Source organism: Trichechus manatus, unplaced genomic scaffold (assembly GCF_000243295.1).
Source record: "Trichechus manatus latirostris isolate Lorelei unplaced genomic scaffold, TriManLat1.0 scaffold00080, whole genome shotgun sequence".
NCBI classification, from domain to species: domain Eukaryota; kingdom Metazoa; phylum Chordata; class Mammalia; order Sirenia; family Trichechidae; genus Trichechus; species Trichechus manatus.
In genome coordinates, this window is record NW_004444016.1 from 7,661,785 (window position 1) to 7,674,613 (window position 12,829).

Below are 12,829 nucleotides of genomic sequence, written 5' to 3' on the forward strand. Positions count from 1 at the left end.
AAACTCAGTTCAGCCTGGTTTAAGAATCTTAGATGTAATATGCATGTATCCAATTCAACTGGAAGTTTTGAATTTATCTAAAAGGCATCGTTATTTTCTTAGGCTTCTAAATTCTATTAAATGACAGTTTCCCTTATTATTTTTAAGGTTTGATGTTCTGTGTGGGTTTTAATATAGTTTTCTGACATCTTCATGCGTTCCTCCTGTTGTTGGCACCTTAAACAGTCTCTTTTAAAACAAATACCAATTCAAAAGTATCTTGCTTTAAGTAATCCTCCAGTAGTTAAGAATAAAAAAGTAATTAGACAATTTTCTTACTTTGAGGTGATTTACAGTAAAATATCTTTAAATAACAATTTCTTCTAATATATGTTAATATTTTATTTATATAGAACACATTTAATAAAATTAATGTTACATAAACAGATTATAGAGATTTAATACAGTAAAATCTGCAAAAGCTGGAACCTGTGTAAGGTGGATACCGTGAGAGAAGGAAAACTCAAATATTTTCCACTAATAGAGAACGATAGAAAAGTTGTAAGACTACACCTGGTCAAAGGCGGAAAACTTGCGAGACCCAGAAAAACAAGGCAGTCTCGTCGAGTTCCAGCTCTCACAGGTGTCACTGTATCTATGAACCTCACATAACATATTTCATGTACACCTACATCAGTGAGATTTTTACATAGTAAAGTTTATTAGTATCTTCCACATTGCCTACAAATCTAGCTTCAATTTCATAAAGAATCAAGTAGAATATTGCACCCAGTTCTTCTGTCACCCCATTCTAGAATAGTGTATAAATTTATTTGAATTATATATTGATTTTTGTAGTAGTGATCTGTCTTAGTCATTTTTAGAGACATTTAGTTCAGAAGTAGGCACAGTTTTAGGATTTATGAAAGAGTCCTAGTATAATATCCTTTTAATAAAATTTTTATTCCATATGTACCATTAAAATCTGCTACTTTTTTAATCTTTTTTCATCTGTAATTAATCCTAAAACATAGCTATGTAAAGAAGTCCTTTATCGCATCACATTCTGGCATAACCCTACTTAATTAAATTTTTAAAAATAATTTTCAATAAGATTTTCATTAAAATGAGGGAGATAACATGAATAAGCAAAATTAATAATGATAGAAAAGTAGTTCTTTAGTAAGGTATATGTTAATTATGAGACCACAGTTAAAATCACACTATTGAAAAAGTGCTATCTATTAATCTTGAGTGTCTTGTTTTCTAGAGCTGTTTTTCAAGCATAGCTACTATTTTGAGGAGGTGTAACAAAATACTGTCTGCTTTTAATTTATTAAATGACAAATAATTGCAAAACTTTGTTTCCATGGTGCATGTCTTCTAGGTGAACTAAACATATATGATAATCATTCTATTTGTTAAATTATGTATATTTATGTGGTGACAGAAGCTGCAGAAATTTATATTGCCCAGATGGTATATATATTGATGGGGAAGAGGAACGGGCAACTCACATAGAATTATCTGAGCATCTTAAAATTTGCTTATTTAAACAAGTAACATACGAACTTATTCATTCTTGTTGTGACTAGTAGCCTTGAATAGGACCCGATCATATAAAATTCTAGAGAGAAAACATTCTCCAATACTTGAAATGCTTACATTTTCCTCAAGTCCTATGTGTTTTTGATTGATTATAGTCTGGGTGTAAATACAAGGTTATTGCCATCACTGAAGCTTTGTTGTCTTTTTCTATATTATGGATGAGTATATGTTTTTTCTCAGTTTTTCCTTCTTAAGTGAGTAGTAATGTTTTTATTCTTCAATACAGTGAGCAGTGGTACTGAAAGTCCCATAAAATATCTGATAGTTACATTTATTGAGCACTTACTATGTGCCAAACATTATGGTAAATGTTCTACATTCATTATATAATAATCCATACACACACATTATGTCATGGGTTACTCACAGTATCCCTTTGAGATAGAACCCCCCTGTATGGGGCAAACTCCTATTATGAAACATAAGAAATATTCAGAGACATAAAAGATATGATTTCAGTTAACTCAGTTTTCAAATCACTTGTTTTTGAAATCCCCGAAGACCCCTAGGTGGCACAAACACTGCACTCAACTGCTAACCTGAAGGTTGGCAGTTCAAACCCACCCAGCAGTACTAGGGAAGAAAAGGCCTGGCAATTTGCTTCCATTAGGATTACAGCCAAGAAAACCCTATGGAGCAGTTCTACTCTGCAACACATGGGGTTGCTATGAGTTGCAATCAACTTGACAACAACAACAATATAAACCTCTCATGTTCATTTTAAAAAGTTTGATTTTCAAACTGACTTATTTTAGCAAATTTTCAAAGTAAATGTTGACTGTTAAAAACATATACTCTCTGCAATTTATGTGAGGAATATTTTAACTTGGTGTTTTTCCCTTTTTTTTTTTTTTGGCATTGTCCCCAAGGTATTTTTATCTAATTGCCTTTTACAAACTAAGATATAAAAATGCTTTTATTTTTTTAAATGGAAACTATTTTCTCCCTTACTGACAATATAAAAAGCTACCATTTATTGTATATGCACTAAATATCAGGCACTATGCTAAGCATTTTATTTGTATTATCTCAAGTGGTCTTTCCAACAACCCTGCAAGGCAGGTACTGTTATTATCCCCCTTTTACATATGAAGAAAGTTCGGGCTCAGAGAGTTTAAATTACTTGCCCAAGATTAGAAAGTCAGTGGTGGAACTAGGATTCAAGCCTGGATCCAGCCGACTCCAAAGCGTGTGCTCTTAACCACTATATTACTGCTGTAGAAATTTGTTTTATGTGTTTTTCTGTGTACAGATGTCCTTATTCTTTTAAGTGGAATTCAGCAGTTTGAATATTGTTTTTCAGCTGTGAGTAGCAGAGTGCCCACTGGTTCAAACAGTTCCTCTCAGACCACAGAATGTCTTACACCTGAACCCTGTTCACAGACTCCAAGCAACGTGACTTCCCAGTCTGTGATCCCTGTGTATCCTTCCGTTGACATTGATGCTCATGTGAGTAGATTGCTTTATTTAAACTTACTTTGCACATTTTGATTTGTTTTTTGTTTGGAAAGAAAAATTATCATTGTGCATTCATTGTGAAAATAAATGTTATTTGTTCTTCAGTTGATAACATCTTTATAAGAAAAAAAGCCTAACTTACTTTTTTATTTTCCTAGACTGAGAGCAATCATGACACAGCATTAACACTAGCTTGTGCAGGTGGTCATGAAGAACTTGTATCTGTACTTATTGCTCGAGATGCAAAAATTGAGCACAGAGACAAAAAAGGTAAGAAATATCCGTTAGAAATAAAATCTGAGTCCAGAAAACAACTACAGTTTTCTCACTATCAAGAAATAGTTCCTAGACTATCTCAGTGAAAAGATGGATAAGCATATTTCAGTTAGGAATGTCCAGATTCTTTAATCTACAGAACCAAATAATTCTCTAAAATTCAAAAATTAGACTGTAGATCGTCAGTGAAGTAGAGTAAGTTGTGGTTGCCTTTCTTCTTTATCTAAAGGTAGAGCTTACAGAGGCATCAGAGTTCATTATGAGTATAAACTTTAATGGTTTTTATTGACTTAGCATTTCTCCTTTATGAGGTGTTTATGGGGTTTTTCTCACTAACAGATTAAGGTTTAGAGCAGTTTTATGTTAAATGATTATCAGTATCTGCCTCTAAAGGCCTTTTTTTACTAAAACAATAAAGAATTGAAAACATGGCCTAATAAAAAACACAAATTTGCTTGAGTTTATTTATTTACTTATTTCTGAGACAGGTTTCACACCACTGATCCTGGCGGCAACAGCAGGGCATGTTGGAGTTGTTGAAATCCTTTTAGATAAAGGTGGAGATATTGAAGCACAATCTGAACGAACCAAGGATACTCCACTTTCACTGGCGTGTTCTGGTGGACGTCAAGAGGTGTGTTAACGTTTTCATTTTATAAGCATTTTGCTTGTATTTCTAAATACGCGTATAATTAGTATTTTAGCTACATGAATGAAACTTGTATGCGTTTTGATGTGTTACCATTTACTTTCTGAGGATGAGATACTTTTGTAAGTTTAATGGGGATAGTAAATGCCCTTTTAAAGAATCTGTTTCTTACCTTTCGGGCCAAATAAAAATTCTCTTTACCTTACATTTACTGGGGTTGAATGAACCACGATCCTGACATATGAAATGTAAATCTGTTTCTAATAATTGACAAATTGAAAGGATAACGTCTTATTTTAATATAATTGGAATTTCAAAGCTCTGAATTCCTTGATATAAAATTGATGCCTATTTCTCTAGTACTAATATATGAATATTTAGGGCCTAAGTAAATGTAATTAAACTGTCAAATATTTAGAGAAAGAAGTTTAGGTCCTATTTCTTTGTGCTTCCTTCATTACGAGTTGAACCCTTGGTGTAAACTTTGTTTATCTGTTCATATTTTACTTTGTAGGTGGTAGACTTGCTGCTGGCTCGAGGTGCAAATAAAGAACATAGGAATGTGTCTGATTATACACCACTGAGTCTAGCTGCATCTGGAGGATATGTTAATATCATTAAGATTTTGCTTAATGCTGGGGCAGAAATTAATTCAAGGTATTACCTAGTCATACATTTTATTATTGATGATTAGTAAGTTATTACCTTAGAATTAAGTGTCTTCCCCTAAATGTATGGAAATATGCCATTTTCAATTAAGATAGTACTTAAGTTTCACGGCCAACAATTATCTCCATAATGTGCTTATAAGTAATGACAGCTTATGTTAGTAATGTGGCTGTTTTTAAAGAGGTCTTGTATCAGAAAGTAGTTTATTATATATAGCTGGAAATTTATAACCCTTAAATAGGGATTGTGCTTTAAATTATGAGATTTTCCTATTCCTGATTATTAGTCTGAAAAATAAAATCTATTCATTGGTGTTAGCAACCTTTCGTTTTACAGAAAGACTTTTGTCTTTAATGTTCTCTGTGCTTTAAAAAAAAATAGGCAACATATTAATTTTCTAAGCACATTTCCCCTCTTAGGACTGGGAGTAAACTAGGCATTTCTCCCCTGATGTTGGCTGCAATGAATGGACACGTTCCTGCAGTGAAACTACTGCTTGATATGGGTTCAGACATTAACGCCCAGATAGAGACCAATCGGAACACAGCTCTCACCCTGGCCTGTTTCCAAGGCCGAGCAGAAGTAGTAAGTTTGCTTCTGGACCGAAAAGCCAATGTTGAACACAGGGCAAAGGTAAGCATTTTATGACTTGTCACCTACTTCAGATATATTTCTAGTAGAAAGAGTATGACATTTCAACTCAAATTGAATATGTTATTTTAAATTGTCATAAGTTAAAACTAATGCCTCAATGCAGGATTGGGGAATTGTGCTATACGTGATCAGTGACATACTATTATCATTCAAGACTTTTACTAAGGACAGTGAATGATTAAGAAAACAGATCAATACTTTTTCCCACCTCAGCCTTGAGTGGCTCTCTATTAGTCCTCTAGTATGCAACTTTTGAATATAGTAAGATTATTTTGTATTAAGTCCTTTTTGTGAATTTTTGAAGAACTTCTTTACTGAGGCATGTGCTTATTAATAGTGAAATCCCAAGCAAAAAAACTGTGCTTACATTATAAAATTAGGACAGCTAAGATCTACTCTGACCATGACAGATTCTGACAGTTTCATGATTATTTGGCATTTGGAAAGTAGGAGTTTATATGTCATGAATTGAATTTCTTTGCTTAAAACTGTTAGATATTTAGAACCCTAGAAAAATGTAGCTTAAGTGGAACTCTTTGTAATCAGACAGTGGCCAATCTGGTAGACATTTCAAAATGGAAAGGTTTGAATGAAAATCTCATACTTTCTCCCTGAACTTTATTAGTTATATTTCTTAAAATTTAATGTAACGTTTACATTCTTCTAATCTAAGAAATGAGGAGGTATAGTTATCCCTCACACTTTTTGTTGCAGAAAGAGAGATGCACCTTTCCTTCCATCTAGCTTGTCTTTTTGTATTATAAATATTCAGTGTGGCTCATTTATCTTTTAAAGATACTAGAGAAATCCAGATTATTTTGGGAATGATAATAGTAGGGAACAATGGGCTCAAACATAACGATTGTGAGGATGGCACAGAACCAGGCAGTGTTTTGTTCTGTTACACATAAGGTCGCCATGAGTCAGAGTCGACAAGATGACATCTAACAGTAGTAGGAAATATCCTTTGACAAAAATGTTGATGCTTCAAAGACACATATTAAAAAAAAAAAAAAATTAAATATTTTAATCTGTTTTACCCGTGTTTGAGTAGAATTGAAGGAATTTATCCTGAGTTGTTTAGCAGACTGCATTCTTTGATAGAATATATTCCAAACAAAGTTTTCCCATTGAACATTGTGCCTTGCTTAATTTTCTTTTTATTCCTTTTCAAAAATCTCTCTATCGCACAGAGAAGTTATTATCTAATGTGTAAATTTATAACTGTATAAAAGTTATGAAATTCTTTCCTTTTTTTGCATAAGGTAGTATGCTATGATAAGTGAATTCCTTCTGACCTGTCTAAGCAACAGTTTGACTTGCTGTTTAGTAAAATTCAAGGCTATGAATATTAATTCTTTTATGAGAGAAAAATCACAAATAGAATTCTGTTAAAAGTCAGCTGCTTTTTTTTATTGTTTTAAAGAAATTATAGTAATTTACTTGCATACATTTTTGGTTTAAACAGACTGGTCTTACCCCCTTGATGGAAGCTGCTTCTGGAGGGTATGCAGAGGTTGGAAGAGTTCTCCTTGATAAAGGAGCTGATGTCAATGCCCCACCTGTGCCTTCCTCAAGAGACACTGCTTTAACAATAGCAGCAGACAAAGGTCACTACAAATTTTGTGAGCTCCTAATTAATAGGTAGGTAAATTTTGTATTAATGTATACAGAACTTCCTTTGATCCCTTTCATTTTTCAGAGCCTTTAAAGTAATAAAAGTTATTTTTATTTTGTTGAAATTTTCAAGAACAGACTATTTGCATGTTATCTTGTAAGAGATAATAACAAAACATGATAGCAAAAACTAGAAAAAGTCAGCCTCTTCTCATGAGAAACAAACTGTATTAACATTCTTCGACTTTATAGGGGAGCCCATATTGATGTTCGTAACAAAAAGGGAAACACACCACTTTGGCTGGCAGCCAATGGTGGTCATTTTGATGTGGTGCAATTGCTAGTGCAAGCAGGTGCTGATGTGGATGCCATAGATAACCGGAAAATCACGCCCCTTATGTCAGCATTTCGCAAGGTAATTACGGCAGGGTGCGGGGGGGATAAAATTCGATAATTTTAAACCAATTCTAAGTTGAAACCATATGAGAAAAATAAGTTGTTCTTGGAGAATTGAGTATATTTCACATGCATATTTCCATACACCAATCACTGCTATGTGATTCCACTCTCTTTGTGGCCATATCTAAGAACCATGTGGTAATTCACGATAGTCAACTTTAAATCACTTGGTATCCTGACTAATTTTTTTATGTTATATAGAAAATGTGAGATTTAAGGAAAGACGTTATATGCAGATAGACAAGTCTTCGTTACCTGTTTTGTGTGCCATCGAGTTGATTCCTACTCATAGCAACCCTATAGGACAGAGTAGAACTACCCCATAGGGTTTTCCAAGGCTGTAATCTTTGCAGAAGCAGGTTGCCACATCGTTTCCCGAGGGGCAGCTGGTAGGCGCGAACCACCAACCTTTCAATTAGCAGCCGAGCACTTGACCACTGTGCCACAAGGGCTCCTCCTTCTCTATCTAAGGAGGAACAAAAAAGAGTGGATTCTTTCATAAAAATTTATTAGACAGCTTGCCTGCTGTATTTTAAAAAGCTTTCCCATTGCAATTAAGATAAACTATAAACTTCTTAGCATGGCCTTCAAAGCCTTGCATGATATAACTCATGCCAAGTTCCTCAGATCAATTATTCATACACCTTCCCCTTTTGCTCAGTATACTCCAGCCACTGGACTAGAATGCATCAAATTTTTAACTGCCTCAGGGCCTTTGCTCACTGGTTGTCTCTGCCTGAACTGTTCTTTTTGTTCCTCTTCTCCTGGTTTATGCCTGCTCATTCTTTAGCTCCCATTTTAAATGTCACTTCTCAGAGTCCTTTCCTAACATCCAATCTGAAAAAGGTTCCTCTTCTTGTTCTCTTTTATAGTATGCTATTCTTTCCCTTTGTAGAATTTATCCTAATTTGTAATTATGTATTCAAACATGTTACTTTTTTAATTGCTGTCTCCCCAACTAGACTGAAAGTTCCATGTGACCAATATTCATGACACTATTTTTCAACACTGTTTATACTCAGTTGTTTAGCACAATGCCTGGCACTTCCTAAAACTAGTTGCCACTGAGTCAATTCCAACTCATGGCAACCCCATATGTTTCAGAGAAGAACTGCATTCCATAGGGTTTTCAGTGGGTGTGATCTTCCAGAAGAAAATCGCCGGGGCTTTCTTCCAAGGCACCTCTAGGTGTATTCGAACTACCAGCTTTTTGTTAGTAGCCAAGCGCTTAAATGTTTCTGCCATCCAGGGACTCCTGGCACATACTAGGTGGCTACTAAATAGCTATAGAATGAGAGCAATGTAAGTTATGTGTCTTAAAATAAAATCTTATAATATTTGTAGATAATTCTTCAATTTTTTTTCTTTCCTTTTAATTGAGGTATAATTTATACATAGTAAAATGTACAAATTGTAAGGTGCGTAGTTTAATGAGTTTTGATAAATGCATACACCAATGTAACCCATGCTCCATAAAGATATAAAACATTTCCCTAACCCTAGAATGCTTCCTCACTCATGTTCTCAGAGGCAGCCACTTTTCTGATTTTTGTCACCATCAAACTAATTCTTGGGGATGTTTTAGAACTTAGTAAGAGGGGAAGCGTTGGTTATGTTAAAATAGATATGCTTAGAACTGACCCTAAATCATTTGGTCCCTAATAATGGCATTTAGAAAGTGTTTTCACCTAGATTCAAATTACAAGACTGAGATAAATGTGACAGTCCACCTTGTTTAGTTTAATAAGGTAGAGCCAAAATAAAACTTTCAAATATAGAATATCTACTTTGTTTTAATTTCCCTTTTATACTGAGGTTCATTTCTCAATATCTATTTTTATTTTAAAACTGATTTATTCTAGGAGGTATTGTTTTACTACAGAAGTGTTTCTACAGTGGGAAGTAGGCTAATAAAAATCAGGAGAAATGTCTTTTGGTCCACCATCTACTCCTGAGCATGTTGTACTTACTTTTTTTCTGTTTAAAAACTAAACACTGTTCTTATTTTCATAATTTTAATTTTAAATTTAGTGAACTATTAAGTTATATTATTTTATTATTAGTAGTAATAAGTTTAATGTACCTTTAAATTTACTCATAAGCTTTTAAGCATATAGGCAAAATTTCAAGGGATTCTTTTGAGTATTTCTTATTGTACTTTTTACAGGGTCATGTAAAAGTTGTTCAGTATTTGGTGAAGGAAGTCAGTCAGTTCCCTTCTGATATTGAATGCATGAGATACATAGCAACAATTACAGATAAGGTAAGTTTAATATGCAAATGTTAATATGCAAATGTTTTGTTACATATATATTCACCAAAATAAAAAATGCTATTTAAGCATGTTTTTGTTTTTTATGGAATTACATGTCACGATGTACAATTAGGGACCTATTCTTTTTGTCCTATAAGAAGCCAATCATTTAATCTTCTTTAGTTTAGTTTCTCCATTTGCAAAATAGATGGGTATAGTACTTTTATAAACTACACTCATATTTCCTTTTACTGTGGACCACCATTACAATCACTGCAGCTAAGGTTTATAACTAAATCATTAGCCTGATTTGATTTGTGCAATATTATGTTGAGACTTTTTAAGAACACATAGACTTTTTAGGAAATGGTGCCTTATTTTGATGAAAGACTGACACACACCTACACTCAAAGGATAGCTTAATTTGATTTAGTGAATTTTCAGCTGTTTGACCTTTAACCCCAGGACTTTGGTGTGCTCATCAGCTTGTTTTATTTGGCCTGTTTATGTCACATGTTCTTATATTTATGTGATTCCATTTTTCACTATAGGAACTGTTGAAAAAATGCCACCAATGTGTTGAGACAATTGTGAAGGCTAAAGACCAGCAGGCTGCAGAAGCAAATAAGAATGCAAGTATTCTTTTAAAGGAACTTGATCTGGAAAAGGTAAGTGGGAAAAAATATTTCCCTTATTGGAAATTGTTGAAAATCTGCTGGAATAGATTTATCACCTGTATGACCAATAATCTTAATAAAATCTACTTCAAAGGAAATGGCTAATAGATTATCAAACCATATCAATTTTGTTTATTCTGACCTGTCATTCATAAAGAATATTTTGAGACCATATAAGTGAGATTTTGAGCAAGATCCCAATTTACCAAATGACATTACTGCCTAAGTGGTTTTAACATTTAGTGTGGGATCAAATTTAGTAAAACATTGGAAATCATATATTTATTACAAGGTCTATGCTATAACTGATTTATCAGACCCCCCCCAATTAAAGAGTAAAGTCTAGTATCCTCGGATGTGTAGTATAATAGAGAAAAGTTAAAAAAAAAAAAAAAAAAATCACCTTTCTAAGGCTCAGTCTCCATACCTGAAAAATAATGAGGGTGTTGATGATTCCAGAAGTTATATTAAAAGAACAAATACCATTGGTTCAACATTAGAAAATCTGTCGACATAATACACCACATCAATAGAACAAAAGAAAAGAACCACATGTTCATCTCTGTGGATGCAGAAAAAGCATTTGATAAAATCCAACACCTTTCCTGATGAAAACCCTAAAGAAGATTGGAATATAAGGGAAATTCCTCAATATGATTCAGGGCATATATGAACAGCCAACAGCCAACATTACTTAATGGAGAAAGACTAAGAGGTTTTCCCTTGAAATTGGGAACAAGACAAGTGTGCCCACTCTCACCACTTCTATTCGATATTGTATTAGAAGTCCTAGCCAGAGCAATAAGATAAGAAAAAGAAATAAAAGGTATCCATATTGGAAAAGAAGTACCATTATCTCTATGCACAGATAATATCGTATACATAGAAAATCCCAGAGTCCACAAGAAAAATTCTAGAGCCAGTCGAGGAATTTAGCAAAGTTGCAGGGTACAAGATCAGCAAACAAAAACCATTTGGGTTTCTATACACCAGCATTGAGAAATCTGAAAGGGAAATTAGAGAAACAATTCCATTTATAATAGCATCTAAGAGAATAAAATACCTAGGAATAAATGTAACCAGGGGTGTTGTAAAAACAGTGTGAGGGCAATGTCTGACCTTTCTCTTCACAAGAGGGAAGGAGAATCAAGGTCAACAGCCCAAGGCTGATTCCCATGATGCGGGGGTCAGACATGCCTGCAGTCTCCTCCATCTTTACCAATTCTGACACTAACTGTCCCTCCTACGGCAGTCTACTTCTCTGCTGGGTTTGATAATTCATTGCAATGGCCACACAGAACTCAGAATTCAGATCATACTCATAACTGATTATGGGGTTTATTAGGAAAGTAACAGGTTACAATTCAGGCTCAGGAACACTCAAGGATACAATTCTTCCACCAGGACAGCCTCTTCCCAGCTGTGCTCACAGGCCCTCAGTCTCTGCCCAAAGACATTCAACTTTCTCGCTCCATGGGCCAGCAGTCTCACTGCTCTGTCTCCTGCAGGTCTCTCCTGCTGGTCTCTCCTTACTTGGTGGTGGGCTCTTCTTTCCTGCCTCTGGGATGGCTCATTTCAAGCCCAATGGGATGGCAAAACTGACCAATTCCTTTGGTGGGCCACAATTACCCTATCACCCAGTCCCGCCCAATCACTTGGGTGGGAGTTACAAGACCATGGATAGAAAGGCCATACAAAATTGATCCATCACACCACAGAGGTGAAAGACTTATACAATGAAAACTATAAAACACTGCAGAAAGAGATTAAAGAAGACTTAAATAAATGGAAAGATGTTCCATGTTCATGGGTCGGAAGACTTAATATCGTTAAGATGTCAATACTACCCAAAGGGATCTGTAGAGTCAATGCAGTTCCAATCAAAATTCCAACAGCCTTTTTTACAGAAATAGAAGAACCAATCCTCAACTTTATATTGATGGCAAGAGGCCCCAAATAGCTAAAACAATGTTGAAAGAGAAGAACAAAGTAGGAGGACTTAATACTTCCTGATTTTAAAATATACTATACAGCTACAGTAATCAAAATAGCCTGGTACTGGTATAACAATAGACATATAGACGAATGGAATGGAATTGAGAACCCAGAAATTAACCCACACATCTATGGTCAACTGATTTTTTTTTTTTTTAAATTTAGATGAAGGTTTACAGAACAAATAGTTTCTCATTAAACTGTACACATATTGTTTTATGACAATGGTTAACAACCCCATGACATGTCAGCACTGTCCCTTCTTGACCTTGGGTTCACTATTATGAGCTTTCATGTCCGTTCCTGCTTTCTTGTTCTTGTCCCTTCACTGTTGTGCCCCATAAGTCTCGTTTTGTTTTATGGGGGTGTCTAATCTTTGGCTGAATGGTGAACTACGGGAGTGACTTTTCATTACTGAGCTGAAAGGGTGTCCAGCAGCATACTCTCAAGGTTTCCCCAGTCTCTGTCAGGCCAGTAAGTCTGGTCTTTTTTTGTGAGTTAGAATTTTGTTCTACATTTTTCTCCAGCTCTGTC

General features: G+C 34.6%; 1 protein-coding gene across 13 annotated transcripts in view; it reads left to right on the forward strand.

Moving 5' to 3' along the window:
- Positions 1–12,829, forward strand: part of ANKHD1 (ankyrin repeat and KH domain containing 1) — a 172,352-nt gene that overhangs the window by 126,123 nt on the left and 33,400 nt on the right. For 12 of the 13 annotated variants that reach the window (XM_023735602.1, XM_023735600.1, XM_023735603.1 and 9 more), the window contains 9 exons: positions 2,891–3,036; positions 3,204–3,315; positions 3,810–3,955; positions 4,485–4,627; positions 5,059–5,272; positions 6,762–6,937; positions 7,163–7,325; positions 9,537–9,632; positions 10,175–10,291. In XM_023735602.1, coding sequence (XP_023591370.1) covers positions 2,891–3,036; positions 3,204–3,315; positions 3,810–3,955; positions 4,485–4,627; positions 5,059–5,272; positions 6,762–6,937; positions 7,163–7,325; positions 9,537–9,632; positions 10,175–10,291 — 1,313 coding nt within the window. Of the gene's footprint in view, positions 1–2,890; positions 3,037–3,203; positions 3,316–3,809; positions 3,956–4,484; positions 4,628–5,058; positions 5,273–6,761; positions 6,938–7,162; positions 7,326–9,536; positions 9,633–10,174; positions 10,292–12,829 lie in introns of those variants that run through there. The other variant, XR_002824813.1, reaches the window with a different exon arrangement.